The 27020-nt window shown below is 38.2% G+C and overlaps 4 protein-coding genes across 4 annotated transcripts; 2 read left to right on the forward strand and 2 right to left on the reverse strand.

Moving 5' to 3' along the window:
• Positions 1 to 990: 990 nt before the first annotated feature.
• phax (phosphorylated adaptor for RNA export) lies at positions 991 to 2611 on the reverse strand. The gene is made up of 2 exons (XM_015397143.1): positions 2457 to 2611; positions 991 to 2338 (listed from the first exon to the last, which is right to left on the reverse strand). The coding sequence occupies exon 2, from the start codon at positions 2323 to 2325 to the stop codon at positions 1105 to 1107; it is 1221 nt and encodes a 406-aa protein (XP_015252629.1). The 5' UTR covers positions 2326 to 2338; positions 2457 to 2611; the 3' UTR covers positions 991 to 1104.
• Positions 2612 to 5564: 2953 nt separating this feature from the next.
• Positions 5565 to 11296, forward strand: pmpcb (peptidase (mitochondrial processing) beta). Its single transcript, XM_015397661.1, has 13 exons — positions 5565 to 5677; positions 6820 to 6957; positions 7073 to 7159; positions 7236 to 7365; positions 7459 to 7657; positions 7733 to 7812; positions 7936 to 8048; positions 9026 to 9169; positions 9244 to 9404; positions 9477 to 9562; positions 9631 to 9719; positions 10815 to 10890; positions 11059 to 11296. Exons 1-13 carry the CDS (start codon positions 5594 to 5596, stop codon positions 11121 to 11123), a joined length of 1452 nt encoding a protein of 483 aa, XP_015253147.1. The 5' UTR covers positions 5565 to 5593; the 3' UTR covers positions 11124 to 11296.
• dnajc2 (DnaJ heat shock protein family (Hsp40) member C2) lies at positions 11181 to 20179 on the reverse strand. The gene is made up of 16 exons (XM_015397648.1): positions 19957 to 20179; positions 18602 to 18792; positions 17486 to 17561; positions 17308 to 17406; positions 16998 to 17220; positions 16841 to 16906; positions 16674 to 16765; positions 16458 to 16579; positions 15778 to 15927; positions 15578 to 15666; positions 15325 to 15394; positions 15065 to 15243; positions 14676 to 14776; positions 12856 to 12966; positions 11394 to 11554; positions 11181 to 11315 (listed from the first exon to the last, which is right to left on the reverse strand). The coding sequence occupies exons 1-16, from the start codon at positions 20009 to 20011 to the stop codon at positions 11247 to 11249; spliced, it is 1854 nt and encodes a 617-aa protein (XP_015253134.1). The 5' UTR covers positions 20012 to 20179; the 3' UTR covers positions 11181 to 11246.
• A 212-nt stretch (positions 20180 to 20391) lies between these two features.
• psmc2 (proteasome 26S subunit, ATPase 2) lies at positions 20392 to 27020 on the forward strand. The gene is made up of 12 exons (XM_015397675.1): positions 20392 to 20561; positions 20837 to 20874; positions 20988 to 21069; positions 22764 to 22863; positions 24314 to 24445; positions 24554 to 24626; positions 24737 to 24832; positions 25676 to 25840; positions 25939 to 26026; positions 26118 to 26320; positions 26402 to 26498; positions 26762 to 27020. The coding sequence occupies exons 1-12, from the start codon at positions 20492 to 20494 to the stop codon at positions 26917 to 26919; spliced, it is 1302 nt and encodes a 433-aa protein (XP_015253161.1). The 5' UTR covers positions 20392 to 20491; the 3' UTR covers positions 26920 to 27020.

Genomic DNA, 27020 nt, shown 5'->3' on the forward strand with positions numbered 1-27020 from the left:
TGAGACAGAAAGGAGCTGATGATGTGCGAAACGTTTAGTAGTGAGTAATTTCAGTGTTATGAACTGGTTACAAATATGCCAGGGGTTTTTGCCTCTGGTTTTGTTTTATCCAAGGGATATGTCTTTTTTTTTTTTTTTAAATGGCGTGTCGTATCCAGGCAACAAGCTCGTTGCCAGGTGACAGACAGAGAGGCCCTGAGACCATAGACGGCGTGAATAGGATGAGGCGGAATATCACTCACCTCCAGCAGTGCAAAGTTCTTTGATAATCCATGCTTTGATCACTTCTATTAAACAGCTCATTTCTGCTCAAAGGGCGACAAATGTGATAAACCACTGCAAAGGATCAGAGGACTAGACAGTGAAACACAACCCCTTTACCTTTCTGTTGTATAAATTAGCTTGTTTTTTCTTTTTAGCCACATGCAGATCAAAACTAATCAAACCACTTGAACTTGGTAAGAACATTGATTTTATTCTGATTTGTTGTGGAATAAACATGAAATGCAACTATGCAGGGAAAAAAAATAAAATAACCAAGTTTTTTTCACTAGAATCTGAAAAGTGTGGCATAGATTAACTAATTGATATCTAATAGTGTTGGACTTTAAAAAGATGATAAAGATGCACAATGCTCATCATAGGATTGTATTCATGGAAAGATTATATATTAAAAACACAATGTTTCAATGTCTCCTTTGCTTTATGCAATGTGTTGGTTTAAAGAAGCACATAAAGACTTATACATCACAATGAAGTTTTTGATGTGAAAAAATGAGTTCAAATGCCATAGCTTAGTAAGTAGCATGCCTGCCACCTAGTGGATGCCTCCTCAGTACTACATTACACATCTGTCCATATAGAAGTTAATTCATGGAATCAAATCTTGTTCTGACAACTTCAAAATTAGGGCCTATAGTAAATGTTCAGGTAGAATGTATATAAATTAAGCCAATAATCTTCATCAATGCACAACAGAGAAAAGGGAGTTTAGAAAAAAAGATTTTTATTGCCAACAAACAAACACCAAAGTCAGTTTGAATCTCCAAAAATGCAGTGTTTTCTATTAGTCTTAGTTCTATGTGCTCATGATAAAGTCCACCCTCAGAACACCTCTAGGTCTGCAGAGCTGTACACCACTGCTGTCTCCTCAGTCCCTACAGCAGCTTCCTCCCTCCCCTCCTCTTCCTCCTCCTCCTCTCCCTCTGCAGGCTCCTCCAGTGACTCCAAGGCCTCGTTGGTGTCGCTGGCAAACGTTTCCCTGGAAACATCGTCGTGCTCGTGCAGGTTCAGCGTGCCGATGGCCTGCTTCATCTTCTTGGCCAGCACGTGCCGCCTTCTTTTCTGCGCTGCCCTCTTGCTCTTGTAATCTTTCTGCTGTTCCTCCAGGAAGATCTTCTTAATCTGGGACTTGCTGATGCTGGGGGTGTTCTTCAGCAGGTTGAGGAAGACTCCACCAGGCGTCCTCCGCCTGCTTCCATCCATAGTGTACATGCCACCGTTTTCCTCCAGTGTGGCAGTCTCCCCCAGTAGTTCGATGGCTTTCTTCTTCCCAAGAACCCGAACCACACGCTCAATCAGCTCCTTTTTGGGCTCCTGTAGTCTGTATGCGATTTCATCTATCACCTTATCATCTGGATCATCCTCTGTGATCTCATACCGGCCTTTTATGTCCATCTCAGCTTTAGTGCCTAATCTCTCCTTGGCAGGTCGTTTTCTCTTAGCATCCCCCCCTGCTCTGTCCTCTGATCCTCGCCCTTTCATGTAATCCTCCAGCTCAGCATCCAGCATGCTCACCTCTCCTTCCTCCTTGGACTGCCTCTCCATTTCTCTCTCCTTCTCAATCATCTTCCGAGCCAGAACAAAATTGTAGGTTTCAACACTTCTGCTGGCCATGCTGACGCCCTCCATGCCAAACACACCCAGCTCTGCTGTTATGGCATCTTGACACTGTTCTTGCACCACGGAGCCCCAAATATTGTTCACCTTGCGGCTTTCCGGTGCTCCGCAGGCGGATACTGGCGGGGGACCGGCGGGCGGTTGTGGGGCATTTGAAACTTTTAGCCGCTTTCGACGCCAGACAGCGGCCTCCTCGTCGGACGAGTCCGCATCACTGTCACTGGACTCCACCGCCTTGGCGGAGCTCCGATAGGCAGCGGCGGAAGGAGGCTGGACTGAAGCGGGGATGCGCTGGAAGGACTCCCCGCTGAACGCCACAGAGTCGTGAGCTCGGGTTTGTTCGGCCACAGCTCCACCCATCTCATCGTCCGAGCCGGAGCCTGAAATTTCTCCATCTTCCAGGTCACCGTCCATCAGCTCCGCCATGTTTTCCTGGAAGCTAGGTGCAAAGACATACGAAAGTTCAGACCGCCTGGCAGCGGTTCAAGCTAGCAACAAAACCGTTAGCTGCCTTTAAAAAACTGCTAAAATGGAGGCTAATCTCACTATTAACATACCTAATGTGATGCACAGATGCCTTGAAATATGTGGCTGTAGCTAGCTGTTTCCAGCATGAAAGAGGACTTTTTGGTTTTCCAAACAACTATGAATGCACACGGTCGGTTCCGCCTTGGTTTACAACGAGATTGGCGCTATGCTAACACTGCACTTCCGCTTCCGGGCTCTTACCATTTCAAAATAAAATTCATATATATATACATAGATATCCATAATAAAGGCTAGATGTCTCGTCCGCGCTGCTGGCCAATAAGGCTCGGGCACAGCGCGTTGCATTCTGGGTACGCCGCCATATTAGTAGCTAGTTGCTACGGTTGCTATGGTAAACACAGACCTTTAACAGCATAGAGACCGAGCAGAAAGACGAGTAAACAGCGATGTTAAAAGCGAAGAAAGGATGCGGAATATACCGAGACANATAATATATATATATATATATATATATATATATATATATATATATATATATATATATATATATATATATATATATATATATTATTGAAAATAAAGAATATCAATGACAATCTCAAACAATACGTCAATAATGAACATTACAGGAAAAAAAAAATAAGATCACAACTCCTTTTAACTTCAATAGAAATTTGAGGTTAGAACAAGGGAAAAATAACTCTAATTCACTCTAAAACAACTAATGATTAAATTATTAAGAAGAGGCGACTAACTAAAATTCTTCCATTAAATCAGACAATTTATTTGCTTTAAGGTTCAGATATTTCTTCTTCTTCTTTTGTTTTAATGGCGATTAGCAAGCAACAATTGATGTGCATTACCGCCATCTACTAGAATGGAGTGTTGATCGGAATGCTATATGTAAATTCTCCCACAAAACAAAACAAAAAATAAATAAATAAATAGATAAAATGAAATTATAATTTGGTTCAGATACTCATCAGCAGAGTAAAATTTATCCAAAAACTTTATTTATCAATTTCGTAATTATCTTAGCCAAACTTCACTTGCATAACTTTGAATGTCTAAAGTAAAAGCCAGATTATTTTTATACTATCCGATTTTCCAGTCACTAAAACACAAACAAGCAAACTAAGTACAATCTGTCCAACACTACAAAATTCTAGACAGTTAATGTTGTATGTTTTTTTTTTTTTTTTGATACCCCTTGATACCCCTGACAATTTTAGGTACTTATTTTTGGCATACCCCCTGGCTTATTTTTACTTTGTGATTTAATCTGTCGTTCTTTAATAAAAAAAAAAAAAAATGTAAAATATTTTTTATTTCAAAATTAAACTCCAAAATATAACCAGGGTAATATGTAGTATGGTGTTCAAATGTTTATTGTTTATTTTTTTTCTCCTTCTGACAGGCACTGTTTCTTGATATTTTAAATCTAGTTTCTTGGATAGTTATAAACAGGGACCGAGGAGGGCCATTGCCCGTGTAGAACTGGTCCCGGTCCTTGTAAGGGGCCTTCCACTGAAAAACATACACTGCAAAGATGGAATATAAGTAAGTTTTTTTTTATTTTTATTTTTTTTATATAAATGTAGTGAGACAATTTGTAGACGGAATATTTACAATTCTATGATGAAAAAAAACTCCTTCCTTTTGATTCATTTGGCATCATTATTTATCGCTGAAATTAAGTGCTGATACTGCTCTTTTAAGATAAATTTTGTAAAATTGCATGTACTGTGTCAAATGATGGAGTAACAAACATTGACTGACATTTATTTTGCATAAAGAGTTGTTTATATTGTTTGATTTGTAAATAAAGTTTTGTTAAATGGGGTTTGGTGGCCTATTGGTTAGGGCATAGAGCTTGGAATCCAGAGGTTCTTAGTTTAAGCCCCACTCCCACAGACTGTCACTCTGGGTCTCTGAGCAAAATCCTTAACCCCACACTTCACCCCGGGCGTCCCACGATGGCAGACCACTTCTCCCCAAGGGGAGGGGTTAAATAAAAGAGGTACATTTCTCCAATGTGAGATCAATAAATTTTTATTATTATTTTTATTATTCTTATTAAAAGTAAAAAAAAAAATAATTACTGTTGTTTTGTAGTACTAAATCACTTCTTATATGATGATATGCTCTGAGAGATACCCTAACTGATTTGTCACGTGAACCAATTTATTTCGCCTTAAAAATTTAGTTGAACAATTATTTAGAAATTACAGTCAGCTTTATGGTTCAGGCATATTAACAGAATTCCCACTTTTCATCTAATTTTCTCTTGGCTTTTATTATGTAAACCCAGACGGATGTTGTGTAAAACAGTAAATTGTTCAAATTCAAGCTCTGGATTATTAAGTTTAAAATATAATCAGTCAGATAGTAGGGTGGTCGTTCTATTAGAAATATTTCATACATTATTCAGAATAAAAAAATATGGGTTTGATTGTTGTATTTGGTTGGGATCCATATTGGAGTAGAAGGAAACGAGAGGGCAGATAAAATGACAAAGAGGGCAATTCAAAATCCTATTAGTTTTAAAGTTAAAACAAATAAATCAGAGGGAAAGAGTATTAATAAAAAAGAAAATGGATAAATGGCAAAAAAGGTGGGATGAAGAAAAAACAGGAAGGTGGTTTTGTAAAATTCAGAAGATAGTAGGGGAAAAAAAGAAATGGAATACGAAATAGAAACGAGGAGAGAGTGATAACAAGGTTAAGATTTGGGCATACAGGACCTAATTATACATTTTTCAAAATGCGAAAGCATACTACTGGCAAATGTGATTACTGTGGAAAATATGAAACAATAGAACTTGTTATACTGGAATGTCATAAATATGAAAGCGAGAGAAGATATATGAGCAGAGAGTTTGAATGTATTAAGGAAAAGATTAATTTATTAGATATTTTGAGGAAGAATTTGGGAAGTAAACATATACAAATAATTATTAGATTTTTAATGTGTGTATGATATAGACGGGTAGAATACAAATTTATGTAAAAGTATATCATTTTGTTCTTTTTTTCCATTAGAAATGATATATATGTTTACCAGTAGATAGTCAATCACGAACCACACTCCATACTAGTAAGTGGCGGTAATGCTACTAAATGTTTGTTGCCAACCGCCAATAAATCCATGAAGAAGAAGGAAGTTGCGTAGACTCCGCGCATGCGCAGTGTTGCAAATAAACAATATGGCGGCGTCCATACAGCGCCTCACGTCAGCTGGGAGATGTCTTCTCCAAAGACATTTAGTGAAGCCAGGCTACCTAAACGGGGTAAGGGGAATCTTTTAATATCCTTTTTTTCCCCCTCAAAGCCGTAGCTTTGATCCTTTTTTTCTTAATAATCAGTGATGCGAATAATGACCGAGGAAAACCTCCCTGCGAGGCTTCACAGGATCCATGTTTATTAATTTGGAAACGACGCGCTCCTCTCTGTTATATATATCTATCTGTATATCATAACTCCTCTCTTTGGTAAAAGTAGTAGGTAGTGGATCATTACAATTTAGCGATTATTAATAGTAGAAGTTAGTTGTTTATATTCAGCATCAGTCATCATGACTTGACTTTTAGAGGGGCGGGGCTTAGCTATTTGGAGGCCATAGTCAGAAATCATGGGGCACCAAGCACTAATCACTGATCTCTATTTATTCACTGGTTTACTGATAGCCACCGGCCGCCATATTGGTACTCCATATTTAAACCCGTCACAATGGCAATGGTAGATTAATGTAATTTATGATAATAAAAAAAAGGCACATCATATTGCATGGTCATTATGAAGTCTATAAATCATGTAATATAACATTATGTTATACAAATCCATCACAACAAAACGAATGTATTCATGGAGCACAATAATACAGATGTGCCAAACTGATGTACTTGTAATATACATATATTGATGACATTGTTGTAATTGCATATTACATATAATATTATATATAATAGTGCCTCTTTAAATAGTTTGAACCTGTTTATTGTTGAATCAGGCCAACATTTTGGCTTACATGCTGAATCTGCTCTCTGTGACAAAAAAAAAAAACACTTTGCATCATCCCTACGGTAAAGCACAGAGGTGGCAACATTATGCTGTGGGGATGCTTTTCATAAACAGGGAAATGAAATCTCGTTAGATCTAAAGATGAAGGGAAGTTGTTTAACATCAAAAGTAGTGAATAAAGTAAATGACCTCCAAAAAATAAGAAGTGTTTAAGTTATATTCCCCTTATAAATAATCATTTAGACATTTATTTAAAAAAAATGCAGGAATGAGTATCAAATTATTTCCTACAGCTAGCAAAAAAATAAATAAAAGTAATTATCTATATAAACTTCATGGTTGTAAAAGCAATCATTGTAGACAAATTGTATATTTAATGCTTGAGTTGACCTCTCACTTTTGTCCTCTGCAGCTTCCCGTTGGACCGCAGCGACTGTTGGCTACCCCCGCTGCTCAGCAGGTGGCGCTAAATGTCCCTGAAACTAAAGTGACCACGTTAGAGAATGGTCTCCGGGTGGCTTCAGAGGATTCTGGTCTTACAACCTGCACTGTAAGTTAAAGGTTCCCTGCTTAAATTCAAACTTTCTAACTTAACAAGTTTTACTAGAATCTGTTTAACTCGATGTTACAATGTGTGAAGGACATTTATGGATGTCTTCATCTAGGTGGGCTTATGGATAGATGCTGGCAGTCGCTATGAGAATGAGAGGAATAACGGCACAGCACACTTTCTGGAACACATGGCATTTAAGGTGGGAGGGTAAATTTAGTCATCCTTTACTTCCTGGAAAAGAGGTGAGCTGATTAATATGCAGAACCGTCTCACAGGGTACAAGGAAACGCTCTCAGTTGGACCTGGAGCTGGAGATCGAGAACATGGGCGCCCATCTGAACGCCTACACATCCCGGGAGCAGACGGTGTACTACGCCAAAGCTTTCTCCAAGGATCTTCCACGAGGTGCAGAGCAGTAGAAGCTGGTTTGATTGATGTGTGTAGAATTTGTTTTCCTTATAAAAATTTCTTTCTTTTTTTTTTTTTTTTGCAATCTAGCTGTTGAGATCCTGGCTGACATCATCCAGAACAGCACGCTCGGTGAAGCAGAGATCGAGAGGGAGCGCGGTGTGATCCTGAGGGAGATGCAGGAAGTGGAGACCAACCTGCAGGAAGTGGTGTTTGATTACCTGCATGCCACGGCGTACCAGTCCACAGCGCTGGGCAGGACCATCCTGGGTCCGACTGAGAACATCAAGTAAGACCAGACCAGATCAGGACAGGACAGGACCGCCTCGGTCTGTGTTTAACCTTCGACTGGTTTGTTTTCCAGGACGATCAACAGAGGAGACCTGGTGGAGTACATCACCACCCACTACAAAGGACCTAGGATAGTGCTGGCTGCGGCTGGAGGTCTGATTTCTCATGGCACTTATTCATACAGGATCAAAATCACGCTGACATGTACAGATATCATTATTCTCCACCGATATTGGATCAATAATAAACCCTTATGTCCGTCTCCCTCCTGATCAGGTGTTTGCCACCAGGAGCTCATTAGTTTGGCCAAATATCACTTTGGAAAACTTCCCAGCCGGGATCAAGGTGGAGCCCCAGCTCTTCCTCCATGTCACTTTACAGGAAGTGAGGTAGGACACTGGCTTCTTTCTTTTTTTTTTTCCCTACTTGTTGAAAAAATGTTGTTGTGACAGAAAGATGATATATCTGGAGTTTCAAATATTTCTTAAACTAAAAATAAAGCTAAAAAAATAACTTAAATTGGTGAGCTGAGCTGTAAAAGAGTTGAAAATACATTGATGACATTTGAAATGAACATTTTTGCTCTGTTGTTTAAAATCCTCCTATCACAGATATCAGAAAAAATAAAAACAAAGGTAGTCAAAACAACTCACTTGTAAAAAGTTTGCAGATAAATTCTCTAAAACCATAAAATATAACCACTGGACCAACAGCAGGTTCAGACCGCTTGTTGTAGAATCCATGGGAAGTGTTAGTTTGCTTCAGAAAAAAAGAAAAGAAAAATCTAATCTGAACCAGAACTGGATCCTGTAACATGATCAATAATCTAAAGTTTTAACATTTTGCTTCTCTTCTATCAAGGGAGATGTTTTCTTTCAGTCTTTGAATTACAATGTGCAGCAACAAGTGGGGGAGGGTTTGTGATGTGTTGCACAATAAGCCAAACAGCATAAAACTGGGTTTCTTATATGTTTTCAATTAAAATTTCTATTGACATAGTGTAAAACTGTTTCCCTTCATTTTTTAATGAATTATCTCATTTAGATTAGATGAGACACTTTCAGTTAAGCATTGGGTTAAATTGCCTGTTTTTTATAAAGTAAATTCCAGGGCGTGATCATTAATTAAATAAAAAAAGATTAAAATGTTTTTTTGTGGCATTTTATCCAACCTCAGTTTAATAATCTATCCTCCAGTTTAAACCCTTGGATTAAAAAGATTTAATTTGGGGACATAAAATTAAAGAAGTTCAAATAAAAATCAGCATTAAAAGCGTTTTTTTTTCTCCTGCAGTTCAAAGTTTAGTTTTTAGGTTAATAGAAAATATAAACTCTGGAAACTTAAAAAAACTCTGCTTCTGTTCCAGATCCGAGTGCGCGATGATAAAATGCCTCTCGCTCACATCGCCATCGCCGTGGAAGCAGTTGGATGGTCTCACCCAGACACCCTCCCTCTGATGGTGGCCAACACCCTGATTGGAAACTGGGATCGCTCGTTTAGTGGAGGCGTGGTCAGTGTTTGTGTCTTTGCGGCTTTTATGTCCATGAATCTTGTCGGCTGATTAAAGTCGGGTCGTGTCTTCAGAATCTATCCAGTAAACTGGCCCAGATGGCCTGTCAGGGAAACCTGTGCCACAGCTTCCAGTCCTTCAACACCTGCTACACAGACACAGGCCTGTGGGGGCTTTACATGGTGTGTGAGCCAGGCACCATCGGCGACATGATGCACTTCACTCAGATGGAATGGTGAGCATGAATGCAAAGATGGACTGGAAGAGTATCTCAGAAACCCTAATGTCGATCGTTGCTCCTCCACAGGATGTCTCTTTGTACCAGTGTGACGGAAAGCGAGGTCGCTCGGGCCAAGAACCTGCTAAAGACAAACATGCTGCTACACCTGGACGGTAGGTCACCATGACAGAGGACATTAGATCAGGTGGTGGCTTTAGTTAACAAGATTGGTTCTCCACAGGGTCCACCCCTATCTGTGAAGACATCGGCAGACAGATGCTGTGCTATAGCCGCAGGATTCCTCTGCACGAGCTGGAGGCCCGGATCGACGTGAGTCGGACTCTAGAGCTTAGTGGGCGTGGCTTCAGGCTGCTAGTTAATCCTATGTGGTAGAGCCAAAAACAAACTCCTTCATGGAAACTTCAGCCTTTTTAACCGTGTTATAAGAGTTTCCTTGGCAACCAGATATTTCTATTGCTGAAATTCCACATCCTCCGTCACCGCCCCTCTCCAGACGGCCTGCACAAAGAAAAGCCTCCGCAGCTCCTCCCGTCTCGCTCCGCCCCGACTTCCTTGAAGCTCAAGGAGAGCATGTGCTATATTATTTAATTCATAGGAGAAAAACATGCTGTAATCAGCATTTAATTTCATATGACGATTAAAACTCGCCATCAGGATGAATCACACGTTCCTGCGTGAAGTTGGCCCCCCACCTTCTTCAAATCAGAAAAAAAAAGGGTGTCAAACGTTTGTGCAGCAATATGCTGATGAAGGTTCTCAGTCATCCAGGTCATATTCATTCCGTAAAAATTCAAAAAGTATCCACTGGACTTGGTTTTCAAGATTTGAAGAGTAGTCTTCAAATCTTGAAAACCAAGACCAGTGGATACTTTTTGAATTTTTATGGAATGTTTGTGCAGCAAAAATTTTCGTTTGTGCCGCTATCCTTTTAAAGATAGTGGTTGACCTCTGAAGCCCCGCGTGAACATTTTTCTTTATATCTTTAGAATGATTGGAGCACAAATGAACTTTTTTGCTGCACAAACATAGATGAAGTGATTGACACCAATTTTGTCTGATTTCATAAAATGTTCAAGGCCAAAGCAGCACAAACCAGAGTCGAGTTAATTGACACCCATTTCATTTGATTTAAAGGTGGGTGGGCAGGTTGACCTTTGATGACCTCTAGAAACATTTCTTTATATCTTTAAAATATCTGCACAAACATTTGACACCATTTTTATCTGATTTGAAGAAGGTGGGGGGGCAAACTTCACTCAGGTATCAAACGTTTCTGCCCAAACATTCTTTTCTCTGCACGGCTTACGTGGGTGGAGTGGAGCGGAGGATGTGGAATCAGGGGGTTACTTTGCTGCGAGAGCTTATTAAAGCGCAAATCTCTAACTGTCTGGTTCTTCATCGCAGGCCATTGATGCCAACACCATAAAGGAGGTCTGCACCAAATACATCTACAACAGGGCTCCTGCTATAGCAGCTGTTGGTATGTTGATCTTTTTCATCCATATCTGCATCTACAAAACATGCTTCATGTGTAAGATTATATTAACTCCATTTTAGACCTGCTATCCTTAAATGTGCTGAATTGTTAAGAATTAGATGTATCTAATTGAGCTAAAATAATACAGACATTTTTCTGTTTTTGCTGTAGGTCCTATAGAACAGCTGCCAGACTACAACCAGATCCGCAGTGGGATGTTCTGGATGAGAAGCTGAGGAAACATGGACTGCACAGAAACATATTTACGTTTTGGCTCTAGTTTTTTTTTTTTATTATAAAATAGTGAATAACACAATAACATAAAATAACACAGATTCTATCATTATTTATGGTTGGTGTCATTTTTTATTCTTGGCTGCCACTTGTTCCTGAGCAGCTTTCTTGGCTTTGACCATCTCCACCAGTTCCTGTCGATAAGAAATATAACATTAAACATTATCACGCTTTAATTCTTGATGTCAGGTCCAAATGAACGATATAGATACCTTGTATCTTTTCATACAGTCCTTCTTGCTCCGCCCAGGAACGGCAGCAGCGATTTTCTCCCACCGCTCAGGTGTGCTGACAGGGTAGGTCTTCAGGGCTTGTTCTAGAAGTTTCTGTTCCTCCGTGGTCCAGGGAGCAGCATTCCCATCGCTTCCAGAGGCTGAAGGTTCACAAAGCAACTAGTTAGTAAGGTTGAATAGCACATAATTTCTACCATTATGTTCTGCAAATCAAAACTGAAATCCAGGTGGGAGTCTTGTTTCTTACTCTGCAGCAATAAAAGATTTTATGTTTTTAGATTAACCCGTTTATAGACTGACAAATCAGGACCAGTTATCAGTCCTGCAGGGATGCTGTCATTGGATCTCTGTTAAAGAAACATTTATTTCACGGCTCGGAACAAAGTTTTTATTTTACACTAAAGCGTCTATTTCAAAATAAATGCTTGAACTTTTACATTTGATTTACAGTTTGTTTTTATTACAAGCTCAAGGCTCAATTATATAGGGGCCAAAAGGTGTTTAGAAAAAAAAAGTAGTCAGATGTATTCATAATTTAGCCAAATGTTAGTTCCTGATGACAAAACAAATATGTTTCAGCCTAATCGCTATTAAAAACCAAGATGAAGTACTAAACTTGTGAGCAAATAAAAATGTAGGTGGACTTCTATATCTTTTTCCTTTAGAACCTCACCAGTAAATTCAATCTAAAGCATTTTTTCACAGTTTCCAATGAAAACATAGTTTTTCACAGGTGCAGATAGCCCACCAGGGGGCGCTTTCTCTTCTGGTCCATTTGCTCGTTCATATCCCACGGTTACCAATCAACTTAAACACTTAATGTGGATTTATTTTCTTCTTTTAAAAAATACGTTTTAAATTAATTAAAGAGAATCAGAACAATAAATTGTAAACAGGATAAAGTGAGGGTTAAGTTAAAGAAAAAACGCCTTTTAAAAGATTTTCACAGATTGTAAGGCACGCCCTGACCGCTTGTCAGCAATGCTGCATACTAACTTGCAGTTTTAAACTAGATTTCTCTTTTACAAAACCTGAATGAATCAGGAAATATCACATTCACAGAATCTTGCTGACTTTAATTAAGTGGTTCGTTAAATTCCAGTCTTCAGAGTACAGACCAACCACAGATAAAACAGTGATGAGGTCTCCCCCCGATAGTCCAAAACCCTCTTCAGAAATCCAACTTAAAGTACGTGGATGTGCAATATTTTTACAATGTTACGGCGACTGAAGGGTGTTTTTTTTTTTCTGTCATTGCAGAGAAAATTATACATATATTCATCCAGATCATGTTGCTTCCATGTTCAGCTTGAATATTATATAAAATGAGTGAAAATGTATCCTTGAACTCCTTAACACCTACCTTTTTATAGCGTGTGTACAAATGTATTGCATACCAAAAAAGTATTTTTTTTCTAAAGACGTTTAGAAATCTACTTACCTTCAAATCTCTCTGAGGGCAGGGCGTTGTCTATGGAGGGCGGCACAGACGTGTGCTCCTTCTTGAACTTCTCATAGGCCTTCTTGTTGATCTCATCTTTCTGCAGTGGATCTAAAAACATGGAGGTAAACTCAATTATAAATCAACTTTACAGCAGATATTCTACCATTTGATCTCCTGTCAGGCAATTCCAAACCTTAGAGATACTTTTTCTACATATTTCATTATTACAGTAGATGCAGAATATTCATCTTTTATCCTTTTTTAACGTAGCAATGTTTAAGTTATTTTTTTGATTTCACAATATAATGGCACCAGAACAGACTTAAACAATAATGAAAAAAGACATTCTACAATACTAGAATATGGAGAAGACCAGTGTTTCCAAACCCTTTGACTTTTGTACCCCTTTAGTCATTATATCTAACAATGACTATCCCCTCAGTCAAAAGTATTGATGACTGTCCAAAAATGGAACCTACAATAACCGATTATAAAATAAAAACTATTTTACTTAATCTTTAAATTTGAGCATTTAATTCTAGGAATTTTATGCTTTCCATCTCAAATAAAAAAGAAACAAATATGTTTCCTGGAAGTTGGTAAGGAATCGAAATAAATACAAAATGAAAATCATATTATAAACTTCCACTTATAAAACTGGAGTTCCTCTGAGCAACTCCTTTATAAATAGATTTTAACAAGATGAATAAGGAATAAAAGTTTGATCCGTTCTGATAGCTAAGTGTGAAAAACAGCAGATATCAGGCTGTTCTCAACCTCCAGTCTGTTCCTCTGCTTGGTTTGAGTGTATCGAAACTGAAGGTGAACTCAAACATATTAGAAAAACCTACTTCTTGGTTAATAAAAGCTTGCTTTATTTTTCATGTGGGTCCTCAAAAAGCAAAACAGATTTTATTTGACTACAATGTTATTTTATTTTACTGCAATGCACTCTCAGACCACTAGGGGTACCAGGCCCCCTGGTAGTTAATCACTGGACTAGACCATGAAATTGTCTTCAAAAGTATCCTTCTTTACGGTTTGGGATCAATGATTCTTTAGCATCTACATCTAACTTCAGTTCTTGTCTTTAAAAAACAGAAAGAGGATCCAAAAGCCTATAAAGCTGTGAAATTTGTTTTAGGATAAATGTACATTTATAAGCAGCCCGTCATTGAGATTAAGATCAACTTTTAGGTATAAAAAGTCTTTTCTTTATCTTTTAGGATAAAAAAACTGAAGTCTGGAAATGTTTTTGTTCTCATTTGTCCAAACTTAGAGAATTTGACATGGACGACACAGAACCGTATTAACCCATTATAGGGCACTGATTGATATCCTCTGAAAGTCAAAATTTCAAGCCAAGAGTGTTATTAGAGGACAGGACCTCATTACTTTTGTAACATTCAAGAAATGTGTATATATTTCATGGTAAAAATTAAGGTCAATGCAATAACAAGAAACTGCCACTCACCCTAATATATTAAGAAAAAAGAAGAAATTCAAGAAGAATACCTTGGGTATTAATGTTGAAACAGTCACTTACATTTTCTACCTTTTTAACATAGTTTATTAACTTTTTCACTTTACATTTTGACTTTTCCCTTAGCTTTTTTTTTTTTTTAAGCCGTTAACTTAATTTACAGTAGCAAGGTTTATACGGGAATGAGTAACTAATTTAATGCTTTTTAATGCTCTTAGAAATAATTTTAATGCTATCAAAAAACACCCATGGCTCTTTTTTTAATCTACATCTCATTTCAAATTTCTGAAATTATTTCCGTCTTTATTTTCCTTAGTTTCATGCAGATTCTCACCAAGTTTTTGAAGATTCTTTGCTTTGTTGATTACGTCTTTGGCTGTCCTCTTCATCCCACTACTGGAGTGTAAGTTCATGTAGTTAGCAATGACTTCCCACCTGGAAGAAAAAAATATAGCATAACAAAACAACAAAATAGATGTTAATAAGCTGACACACAGACCTTATAAAACTATTCAGATTATGTAACATTAAAACCACATGTTCTATTGTAAATTAATTTCATGCAGTATAAAAAAGACATAAAACTAAAATCCTAAGGATATAAAAGAATGATGAGACGATGTTTACTATTTTTATTATAATAAAGTAAAAAATTTCACTCTTTTCTATCGTGTCACTATGGTAACAGTTGATCAAATCGTTTTAAGGGCTGCTCTGTTCTACCTGGAGTTGGTTCCAGCAGGGAACAGGTTGACCGCTTTGATGAGCAGCTGGAGGTCCTCCTCATTCCAGCCTTTTCCTCCGCCGCCCCCTCCGCTGGCCTGCTCGGCGCTCCGGGCCGCCTGCCGGGCCTGAACCTCAGCCTCCCTCTCCTTCTGCAGCTGGGCGTTCACTTCTTCTACCTAAAAAAAGTGGCACTTCAATAAATTATGTGGAATCAATAAAACCCTGCAGACATCACTGGAAGCCCAAAATGTTTTTACCTGCTTCTCCACTGCTGCCTTGCTGTCCTCTTTTGACGCCGAGGCCAGGATCTCATTTAAAGACTGCAGACTAAATAAAAAAAAATAAAAAAAACACTTTATCCACATTCTGTCTCTGGATATCAACTCAATTTTAAACCGAATAAATGGAGCAGCTCACTGACCATTTATGTCACAAACCAAATCAAAGCGTTCTAATAAGTCCGGTTATACGAGGACATACAAACAGAAATAATCTGATAATCCAGCAAACCTTGTCAGTTCTAGACGATCGCAAAGTTTCTCCACTTCCTCCATCATCTTCACACTATCAGCTTCATTGTCAGCAAAGTAATTCCAGTTCTACAGGAGGAGAAAACATTGTCTAAATACCCAAAAATTTTAAATCTGAAAATGGATGATGTGCCGAACACCGAGCCAAAGACCCATCACGCTCGTTAGCGGGCTCCTAACCTTGCAGGTGGTCCTGAGTCTCTGCCTCTCCTTCTTCATGGCTTTCTTCTGGATCTCCTTCTCCTTCTTCGCCTGTAAGGCAGCCTGTCTGGCCTCCTCTTCCTCCTTCTCCTTTGCTATACGTGCTACCTCAAGCTCTGCCTGCTTGGCCTGGAGAAATACAACCAAACCTAAAGAGGTAAGGCATTATAACTTAATAATTAGAGCTTTCATCACAGCGTTAATTATATCTGGGCATCCATTTGGAATCGTTTTCTCATTGTCTTAAGATGGAGTCAGTGGTGCTTTTTACAAAATAACCTCAATACTTAAAAATATTCAAGAGCCCCTTTTCTCTTTAGCCCCAGGATAGCGGGCAATGAACCCTTTTTAAGGCACCAACGTGTTACATCTGCCTCCTATAGGTTCTGAAATATTTTATAAAAGCTCTTTACATTTCCAGCTTCAAATTTCTTAATTTCTTTATTTAAATTTCCTTTATTGGAGCTTGAACACCTTATGAATGCTGCCAATAATGCTTCTATTTGAGCTCATTTCTGGCATAAACCTTTTGCATTAATTGTTTTTCCTCTCCAATATGGGGCTGTTCTGACACAAACTATACCATTAAACAAGAAAAGTTTTCAATGAATACCTTCCAAATCAAAGTTTTCAGTCCACAGTAAATTTTTTTGACTTACTCTCTCCTTCTCTTCCTGCTCTTTCCTCTTGGCTTCAGCTTTCGCTTTCTTCTCAGCTTCTTTCCTGGCTTTTTCCTCCTCTTTGAATTTCTTTATTCTAGGGTCACAACTGTAGGCCGTATCTGCAGCAAAACAAGCATCATCATCATCATCCCTGTGCATACTTTAAAAATCAAGCTTTACTGTGCAGTCTGTGAGGCGCTGTAGAGGCTGTACCAACTAGAGTGCGTATCCTGTTCATCTCCTCCTTTTTCCTCTGAGCTCTGGAAGCTCGGTTCTGCTTCTCAATCCATCTCCTCTCATCTCGGCTGAGGGAAAAAGTCTCATGTTCAATTCAATAGTTTACCTATTTTTCTATTTGAAGATCGATGGTTTTTGCTTACCATTCAGCCTTCTCCTTTTCCTCCTCATCCAAGTAGGAAAATTCCCTCCATGAGTCAAAGTTGTACCTTAATAGAAATTTGATTTTTTTTATTTACACCATCTACGGATCAGTGACCACTTTCCAGCCTCAAAAATGACCAAATCCTGTCCACCTACCAAAAAGAGTAAAAATTGTCCACTTCTTCAAAAGTTGAGTCCATGGTTCCTAGGGAGGGTCCGTGCTTCTTTGAAGACCATCTAGCATTTCTCTCAAAAACAGGAGCAAACACCTCGAAAAAGTTTTCTTTGCCTTCGCTTTTGGAAGGCACGCTATTGTCAAAGGTCGGATCGACGCTGTCGAAGGCTCTTCTCTTCACTGGGTCTGATAGGATTTCAATGGCTAAGGTGCAAACAACAAACAGTGAGTTATCGGTTATTACATCAGCGGTCTGTTCGTTTTATTCTGAAATCTGATAGAGATAGGTACCTTTAGTTATACAAGTAAAGTAGTCATTATCTCCTTCGACAATCTGCTCTCCTGCCGCTTTCCTTTTATCTGGATGGTGCTTCAACACAATTGCTTTGTCTGTAGAAAAACAGCAAAGGTAATATCACAGTCACATCTATCCAGAGAAATTAAATCAGATTAAGGGAGGAGTACTTACGAGCTGCTTTGATTTGTTTCTGTGTGGCTTTATACCTCAAATGTGGGAGACCGAGGACAGCGTAGTGATCTTGATTCTGGTAAATAAGATAAATGGGGTTTATATAAGACATAGACCCTGTTACTGTAGCATTTTAAATATATACAAGCCTCTTGGGTAGATAAAAAGGGCAATTTAAACATTACACTTCTATATATGCTGATGATGGGATTATCTTTCCGCAAATTTTCCTAATTTTATTAGATTAATAGTTTGGACAGTTTTTAGGCAACATTTAGAGATGCACCAATGATATCATCATGGATAAGAACAGGAATACCTGATATTGGTTAGCTCCTTAAAAGAAAAAAATAATTAAACCCTAAATAATGATTAGTTTTTAGATAGGTAAAAATTAAGTAAAACTCTGAATTGAATGAAATTGATTTACCAGCCTTACATTAAAGAAGCTGTTAACTCTATAGTGGATGAGTATAATCTAGGTGTTTCTGCAAACCTAATACTAAATGAAATGTAAAAAACTCCTTTCAGGACTTTAAACCTCTAGTTTTTGTTTTTTTAAATGTTCCTGCTTTGAATTTTGTTACAAAAGACAATTTATAATCAAATAGGGTGTTGAAAGTTAAACAGAATAACGTACTTCTTCAAATCTTAGGATGTTTACCTTGCAAGCAAGATGAATTCACAAACTCCCCAAAATACAGCCAGCATTAGCCTCAATACAGATACGGATGTGTACAACGTCTATGTGTCAACCAGGGGCAAAAAGCCGAAGCAAAACAAACATGGCTGTGCTGGTTTTAGCTGGAATACCCACCATTTCTTTTTAGGAAAGTGAGCAAAAGGATACTATTTTTGCCTTTTGTAGATGGGAAGATGGTTGTGCGGATTTGGTAAGAGTTTGATCTATAAGTTATCTCCACTAGTTATGAAACAAACCAAGCTGCTGCTTGGTTTCCAGGTACCCAATCAGCTCAAAGAATTATACTGATGTCTCTCCGTTTGTGAGCACTTTCTATAGGAGCCTTTAGTTCAATTTGAATTCTACATGCTATGAATCTGGGTTATGCCAGATTATTACAATGCTGCTGTTGCCTTCTACTTTCTTTCATGTACCTTCCAGTCTTTAGGATCTAGTGTTCGGAGCATTGGGTGTTCCTCCAGCTGTAACTCCTCATCCTCCGACTCCTCCGAGGACTCCTCTTCATCCTCCAGCTCTTGAAAGGAGGCTGACACATTTCTGTTTCTCCTCCTGATGTAGGCTTCAAACCATCGACCCACTGGCTCCACCAGAACCTGGACAGAAGCTGGGGATTTTTCACAGAAGTGGTGAGCGGCAGTTTATAGGTTTTTCCAATTTTAAATCCAAAGAGAAGCAGTAAAATTGACTGACATAACTGGCTTGAATGAACGTCATTGTATGCTATTTGTTCAGTGGCATGAAATACAGTTAGTGGGTCATTTTTATGCATGTTCTCAAAGGCTATAATCCAAAACTAAGAAAATACACTTCAATCATAACTGAAATCTGCCAACTTGTTTTCCAAGTTTTAATCATAGAAACAAATGGATATATTACTAGTCCTGGATTGTGTGATCTTGTGCCCTCCAATGCAATCTAATTGTTAAGATACAAGATTGCAGAAAAAGGATTACCTGGCACAAAGGTTTTTTTTTATTTTTTTTTAACTCTAAAAGTTTGACCATTACCTGAAATAGCTTGATATTTGTCATCATCAATATTTTCTAAATAAAGACAAACCATACTTTCCTACAGCCTGTGCTAACAAATAGACGCACATATTTAAACATCCAAGCAGTCTAAATTAAAGATATAGTGAACAAAATTTCTGTGGCAAACATCTTTTCCTTTGTCATTACTTACCTACTTTCATCAAAACTTTTTCTGCATAAAATGAATATTTACATGTACTAATATCTACATTTAATTGCTTTTTAAGTTATTATTAAAGTAGTTATTTATCTATGATTTCACTGAAGATGACTACAGAGACATTTTTTTCCTTTACCTAAAATAAAGTTCTGAAAAAAGCATGAATTCTGTATATATCAACTTTTCTTTTAATGTGAATAATTAGTCGCTTTAGATAATATATGAAAAATGTAAACGTTTAATAAGTTTGAACATTCCCCTTGAGAGTATGACTGCTGTCACTGTCTCTATTAGAGGGTGAAAAAAATGGTAAGGGTGGCCAATGATTGGCTAAGGGGGGGCCATGGCCACCTCTGCCCCCCCCATCTAGCTCCGCCCCTGTTTAGAAAAAAGCTCTAACTAACGTAATAAGTGGGAAACATTATGCAACACGCAACACAATCAAAGCCGGTCACATAACTACATGTCAAAATTAACTAATATTATTAATTTCGCCCAAGTCAAGCGGCACTCTGAGTGTAAAGGCTTCAGCTTTGCTAGCTGTTCTCATGTGGCCTGTGTCCGTGTAGCTGCTTACCGGCGGCCGCTTTAAACACAACCGTCTCCTCTCCCTCCGTCGCCTCTAACAGCATGGTTGAACAATGGCTGCAGTCTACATTCACAAGAAGAAACGCTGAAATGTTAAGGTGCTAAGGTCCGCAAGCCCGGCCAATGCCGCTCCACATGGGCCTCCAAGTGCAGGTGCTGCCAGGCAGTCCGCGGACAAACTGCGAGGTCTCCCGATCAAACCCCTCCGTGGTTGCTAAATAAATTGGCGTTTTTAGTTCCGCTGTTTAAGCATATTTATTATTTATTATTTCCCAACTCAATATATTAATAAACGATAAGAAAACTAATTCACGTATAAGGTGTATAATTAAATATGTATTTGTGTAGACAATTTAATGCCTTGATATAGCTTTCATAATCCGGGTTGAGAGTATCCTCAATATAATTCCGACCTGTACTTCCGGTAGGCAGCGGAACTCGAAAGCTGCTGTGTAATTGTAAGGTTTAGCTGCTGGAGCGAGCCAATTTTCCTCTGACACAAACATTTTCTTACTTTATTAAATATGCCGGATTACCTGGGAGAGGACCAGAGGAAGACCAAGGAAGAGGAAAAGGATGACGGACCCATTCGAGGTTTATAATACTTACGCTTATTTGCATTTTTTTAAAACAAGTCAGGTAACGTCGAACTTGGCTAGGTTAGCCAACATTAGCTTAGCTTATAGAAAAAAAGACAGGATACCCAAACCTCAGCTAAGACACTTATTCTTCTTGTTATTAAGTCATTAAATATGTTTGTCCGATCTAAAAGTGAAGCTTTTAAAATGTTTTTGTTTACTGTTATAAGCAACACCAGCTTCCTCGTTCTTATTGCAAACTCATCCTTTTTTTTTCCTTTTTAACTTCAGCTCTGGATGAAGGCGACATCGCTTTGCTCAAAACATATGTGAGTACCAATCAACAAACGATCTTACACATCGATCGTTTTGGTGTTATTAAGGTTTGGAGAACATTTGGGGTTGATCCCATTTGATTTTAACTGTGTGTGTGGGTCGACAGGGTCAAAGTACTTACTCCAGACAGATCAAACAGGTGGAGGATGACATTCAGCAGCTTCTCAAAAAAATCAACGAGTTGACAGGTAAACAATGACTCTGGATTCCTATGGGGGATATAATGAATAAAGCTAAACTTGTCAGAATGGCTTTGATTGAAATGACCCTCGATTTTATTCTGTTGTTATTTCTAAAAAATAATAATAATAATAAAAACACAATAATATACCACAGTGTTTAAAGATACCCATAAGCATAGAAATTTCATAAGCAAACATTATTCACACACAACCGGATCTAACTTTCACTGTTATAACCATACCATATATTAATACTTGTATCATATTTTCAATGTATTAAAAAAAACCTGATTATTATTATTGATGATACTATAAAGATGTATTAGGTGTTTGATCAGTTTTATGGATACAAAAAAGACTAAATAATCTAAAGAAAGTTGTGCAGACACACAAAATAATTACACTTGTGAATCATTTTGATTATAAGGTATTGCCAAAAGTATTTGCTCACCCATCCAAATTATTGAAATCGGATGTTCCAATCACTCAAATGGCCACAGGTGTATAAAATCAAATACCCAGGCATGCAGACTGTTGTTAGAAACATTTGTGAATGATCGGAGCTCGGTGAATTCAAGTGTGGAGCTGTGATGGGATGCTACCTGTGCAACAAATCCAAGGAAATGTGAGCTGTATCGTGAGAAAATGTATCGTGTTTGGACAGGACAGCATCTCGGCAACAAAGCCATAGGCCAATTTAACTGGGGTTGAGCCAGCAGATGCTGAAGGACATAGTGGGACATGTTCGCCAACTTGCAGAGAGAATCACTGCAGAATCACAGTGGTAAAGTGTAAAGCATGCCACCACAGCAGTCCAGAGTAGTAGAGTGTTTCCTGGAGGGATGAATCACAATTTTCCCATCTGAAAATCTGATAAAGTCTGTGTTTGCCAGGAGAGTGGTGCTTGTCTGAGTTCATTGGGCCAAGTGTAAAGTATAGTGGAGGGGGGATTATGGTGTGGGGTTGTTTTTCAGGAGCTGGGCTTAGCCCCTTACTTCTAAATGCTTCAGCATTCCAAGACATTTTGGACAATTGCTCCCAACTTTGTGGGAACAGTTTGCTGTCCGCTTCCTCTTCCAACTGCACTGACCAGCAGAGCACAAAGCAAGGTCCATAAAGACATGGATGACCAAGTCAGGTGTGGATGAAATTGAATAAACTGCACAGAGTCTTGAACTCAACCCAATAGAAAAAAAAAGTGAATTAGAGCAGAGACTTGAGAGCTAGGCATACATCCAACATCAGTGTGTGACCTCAGAAATGTGTTTCTGGAAGAATGGTCAAAAATTCCTATAAACATTCTCCTCTAAGGGTTAGGAATGAGATGTCAATTAAGCTCATGTGATTCAAGGCAGGTGAGGGGATACTTTTGGTAGTATAGTGTATTTTGTCCTGCTTTCTTTCACTGGCAAAAAAAATCTATATATACAAGAAATGGCAGCTGCTAGTCCATTATCGTCAAACATCTACACAGACGGTGCTTACGTAAAGAGCATCTGCTGGTTTCTTAGAGACTTGGGAAAAGTTTATTGTAATTTTTTTTATACACAGACTGTATACTAAATTAAATGTTGATGCATACAGCTCTTCAGCAGTGAAGGAGCAGCTTACAACAGTGACATGAACATGTTCATTTATAAAGTGCATTTATTATTAGCAAGAGGTTTAGGTTAGAAGCTGAATCATTATTTATTTGACAGGCATTAAGGAGTCGGACACAGGCCTGGCTCCACCAGCGCTCTGGGATCTGGCTGCTGACAAACAGACTCTTCAGAGCGAACAGCCACTCCAGGTTGCAAGGCAAGTAATCATACTTTAATATTTAACATTGAACCGTTTAAATTTCCAAACAGAATGACATTTAAGAACCAGAAATGTCATTAGATCCATATATTTTTTTTCAGCTCTAAAATGTTTTATTTTCATTAAATATCTAGAAGAAAATCTATGCTTCTTTTTAGTGAAACTTCGTGTTTTCCCTATTATAACCCTGTAAATCTTGTAAACTGATTGTCCACTAAACACTGAAAAATAAACAAAAACACGTTTGAATATTTAAATTGGTTATTGGTATCATTTGTGATGCATTTCCATGCGATCTATTATAGAGTTTCTGTTCCCTATACTTGTTTGATGGTCTGAATCAGGATCTCTCAAAGCAAAAATGTCCCACTAATGATGTAGAGGTCTCAAAAACTCAAATGTGATAATAAATAAGTTGTGTTTTATTTAAAGGTCATGTACAGGTCTGGATCTAAATGACTTCTCTTTAGCAGGGCTCAGTATAAAATGTCTCTTTGGATTTAAAGGTTGCTAACCACTGCCTTAGAGGTAGAGCAGTAGTCTGTGCGACCGGTTTAGATATTACAAATGTCAGAATTGAACTCCTTATTTATTTCATTCGAAGTGTAATAGCCATGTTGGATTTTACTGTCATAATTGGTGAGAAGCTTTTTGCTTTCCAGGTTAACATTCTTACTTTAGTGTTTTTTTTTATTTTTTTTTATAAATATTACATTCAGGAAATGTAGAAACTGGATTTGCAAGCACAAAATGTAACATATTAAGTTGAATCTCTCATAGATTTGATTAAGAAAGTCATTTAATACTCATCCAGTGTCAGACGTTTTAATGTTTATTATTCAACTAGAATCAACTTTAGCTTTTTACTCAAGTAAAAATGTAAAAGTACCATTTATCCATTTATAAAACTACTTAAAGTATAAAAGTAATTCAGAAAAAAATGTGAAGAACAGGTGCTTTAAACCTTATACTGGCTACTGCACTATCCTATTAGGATTAACATTCTTCTACAATTCTGGATAATAATTCCCTTATACTTAATTTTAGTTTTATAACTAATGGCAATAGAGTCAAATTTTACTTTGCATCATGAAAAACTATTTATTGTGGTATGTGATGAACAACAAGTTGGGGCAGCACTAAGTCCAACAGCAAAGAACATGTCTGGATGAAGCAAATGGTTTTGATAGTTTTAATTTTTTATTTTGTTTTAATAGCAACAGGCCATAATGAAAATGAGCTTAAATGACACAAAACTAACAAATCTATTTTTAAAATGTAAGGATGAGAAAGTAGAGATAATTGCTAAAAAATGTAAAGAGTGGTAAGGTAACGAAGTATTTGTACTTTGTTAATTGACACCTCTGTCCAGTTTTGTTGTAATCTCTTAAAAAGGGGACTTGATGTGAATAAAGTGGCTAAAATTTGTGTTTTTTTGTTTAAATAGATGCACAAAGATCATTAATGCCGACTCAGAGGATCCCAAATATATCATCAATGTGAAACAGTTTGCTAAGTTTGTGGTGGACCTGAGTGACCAGGTGGCTCCAACTGACATTGAGGAGGGCATGAGAGTTGGGTGAGGCTGCCAGGATACTTTAAAATATTCATAGACAATGAAAAACTGACTTATTTCTCCCCAAAAAAAACAAACCTGCTGAATTTAACATTCCGACTGCATCTTCAGGGTTGACAGGAACAAGTACCAGATCCACATTCCTCTGCCTCCAAAAATCGACCCCACTGTCACTATGATGCAGGTATAAGTTTAGGACACGGTCAAATAATATTGTTTAAAACTAATATTTTTGAAAATAAAGGTCAGTAAAAGTAGATCTTGTTGTTTAATGATTCTGTGGGTGCACTGCAGGTGGAGGAGAAGCCTGATGTGACTTACAGTGATGTGGGCGGATGTAAAGAGCAGATTGAGAAGCTGAGAGAAGTGGTTGAAACTCCGTTGCTCCACGTAAGTATTGATAACTGCAGAAATAAACCCCCTACTCCCTGTCTTAGACACGTTTTACCTGTGTGGCACTTAATGTTCAGAAATAGACCTTTTAGTGAAACATGGAAAGAATAAAATGTATTTGTTTGTAGATTATTTTTAAGCTCTAGTGGCCTTTATTGTGTTATTTTCAAAAGTATGGAGACAGAAAAGTGGGTTAGAAGAGAGGGGAGAGACATTCGGGAAAGGTCAGCACCCAAACCTGCGACAGCTGGTGTATGGGTCATGTGATCTACCTCCATACTGTAGCAGGACCCCATAAAAACTGATTTATATCAGAAAAAAGGTTTATGTTAGTGAAATAAAAGCTCAGACTGACTAAAGTTTATCTCCTTTTCTTGAATAAACCAAATAGTCTCACATTTTTGATTTCTTGGTGTCAGATTTGGGTGGGTAATGATAAAATGTTACTTTTTGATGTATTTTATGGTTAGAAAGCAGTTTTGGCGAAGCTTATGAGTTTCCCAAATAAATATAACATTGTAAATAAGTATACCAGAGGATGAAACGATAATGAAGTAGGTCACTTTAGCCTGACGCTTATTTTAAATGCGTTTTTATTATGAAGTTGCTAAAAAGCAAACTGTAACCCAAGAAGCCAGAAGACCTGAAGAAACAGTTTAACGTTACAATATCCACCCTAAGATGTTTGTTTTTTCTTATCTCACATTTTCAAGGGGCATTGGATTTCCATGAAAAATAAGTTCTTTTTAACATTAAAAACTTTCATATTCTTGGAACTAATTGGATCAGGCTTTTTTTTTTTGTTTTGTTTACTATTTGTCTTTCCCCTCATCTCACCAGCCTGAAAGGTTTGTGAACCTGGGAATTGAGCCCCCTAAAGGTGTGCTGCTCTTCGGACCCCCTGGTACTGGAAAGACCCTCTGTGCTCGTGCTGTCGCCAACCGCACTGATGCCTGCTTCATCAGAGTCATTGGATCGGAGTTGGTACAGAAGTATGTCGGAGAGGTAAGCTCATTGGTCAAAGGAAAAGCTGGAGATAAAACTATACGTGCTGATGTTTTTAATCGCAAACTTCTTTTTTTTTTTGTTTCTTTGCTTTACAGGGAGCCAGGATGGTCCGAGAGCTGTTTGAAATGGCCAGGACCAAAAAAGCTTGTCTGATCTTCTTTGATGAAATTGATGCCATTGGAGGTAAACCATTCTTAACCGATCTGTGCAGAAAACTGCTTTTGAAGCTTAAATTAATCTGGTGCTGAATTCTTTTTATTTCCCCTTTAAATAGGCGCTCGTTTTGATGACGGCGCTGGGGGAGACAATGAGGTTCAGAGGACTATGCTGGAGCTCATCAACCAATTAGATGGCTTCGACCCTCGAGGCAACATCAAAGTTCTGATGGCCACTAACAGACCAGACACTTTGGACCCGGCTCTGATGAGACCTGGACGTCTGGACAGGAAGATAGAGTTCAGTCTGCCTGACCTGGAGGTGACTGACAAAAGTTTACTTTATGAATTAAAGCAACCATGAAGCGTTGCTTTTATTAATCTTTTATTTCTTGTGTTGCAGGGACGCACCCATATATTTAAGATCCATGCCCGTTCTATGAGTGTGGAGAGAGACATTCGCTTTGAGCTTTTGGCTCGCCTCTGTCCCAACAGCACTGGTAAGGCTGGCGCCGCAGTCAGTGTCTAAAAGCCATTTTTTTTTCCTCTTACTTTACTTAGATTAATCTAATTAGCTTTTTATTGGGTAAGCTTTCCTGGATGACAATGATGTCTGAGGAATGCAGTGGCACTCGGTGGCCAGCAGAGGGCGGTCTAATCTCTATATAGAAACCCAGTTTGGACCAAATGCAGACGTTTCCTGTAAAACTAACAGCTACAAAATTCTATAAAATTAATGTGAAATACTTTTATTATTCATCAGGTGCTGAGATCCGCAGTGTGTGCACAGAGGCAGGCATGTTTGCCATCAGGGCTCGCAGGAAGATCGCCACAGAGAAAGACTTCCTGGAGGCTGTGAACAAGGTCATCAAATCCTACGCCAAGTTCAGTGCCACCCCCAGATACATGACCTACAACTGAGCAAAATGTTTGCGTTTCCTGATTTGGTGTTTCGCCGTCTGAATACAAAAGTCGAACATGTAGTGTTTTTGTTTTCAAGTAAAAATAAAGTTTATTCCAGA

This window comes from Cyprinodon variegatus, unplaced genomic scaffold (genome assembly GCF_000732505.1).
Source record: "Cyprinodon variegatus isolate N-32 unplaced genomic scaffold, C_variegatus-1.0 Scaffold28, whole genome shotgun sequence".
NCBI lineage: Eukaryota > Metazoa > Chordata > Actinopteri > Cyprinodontiformes > Cyprinodontidae > Cyprinodon > Cyprinodon variegatus.

What these genes read in the sequence shown, in the direction of transcription:
- phax (XM_015397143.1), bottom strand. Translation starts at nt 2,325, where the DNA reads ATGGCGGAGCTGATGGACGGTGACCTGGAAGATGGAGAAATTTCAGGC.
- pmpcb (XM_015397661.1), top strand. Translation starts at nt 5,594, where the DNA reads ATGGCGGCGTCCATACAGCGCCTCACGTCAGCTGGGAGATGTCTTCTC. An exon ending in TGGAACACATGGCATTTAAG is followed by an intron (nt 7,160 to 7,235) that starts GTGGGAGGGTAA and finishes ACCGTCTCACAG; the next exon opens with GGTACAAGGAAACGCTCTCA. An exon ending in GTCACTTTACAGGAAGTGAG is followed by an intron (nt 8,049 to 9,025) that starts GTAGGACACTGG and finishes CTTCTGTTCCAG; the next exon opens with ATCCGAGTGCGCGATGATAA.
- dnajc2 (XM_015397648.1), bottom strand. Translation starts at nt 20,011, where the DNA reads ATGCTGTTAGAGGCGACGGAGGGAGAGGAGACGGTTGTGTTTAAAGCG. An exon ending in TGTGTTTAAAGCGGCCGCCG is followed by an intron (nt 18,793 to 19,956) that starts GTAAGCAGCTAC and finishes AAAAATCCCCAG; the next exon opens with CTTCTGTCCAGGTTCTGGTG. An exon ending in CTTTACTTGTATAACTAAAG is followed by an intron (nt 17,221 to 17,307) that starts GTACCTATCTCT and finishes TTTGCACCTTAG; the next exon opens with CCATTGAAATCCTATCAGAC.
- psmc2 (XM_015397675.1), top strand. Translation starts at nt 20,492, where the DNA reads ATGCCGGATTACCTGGGAGAGGACCAGAGGAAGACCAAGGAAGAGGAA. An exon ending in AAAAATCAACGAGTTGACAG is followed by an intron (nt 21,070 to 22,763) that starts GTAAACAATGAC and finishes TTTATTTGACAG; the next exon opens with GCATTAAGGAGTCGGACACA. An exon ending in TCAGTCTGCCTGACCTGGAG is followed by an intron (nt 26,321 to 26,401) that starts GTGACTGACAAA and finishes CTTGTGTTGCAG; the next exon opens with GGACGCACCCATATATTTAA.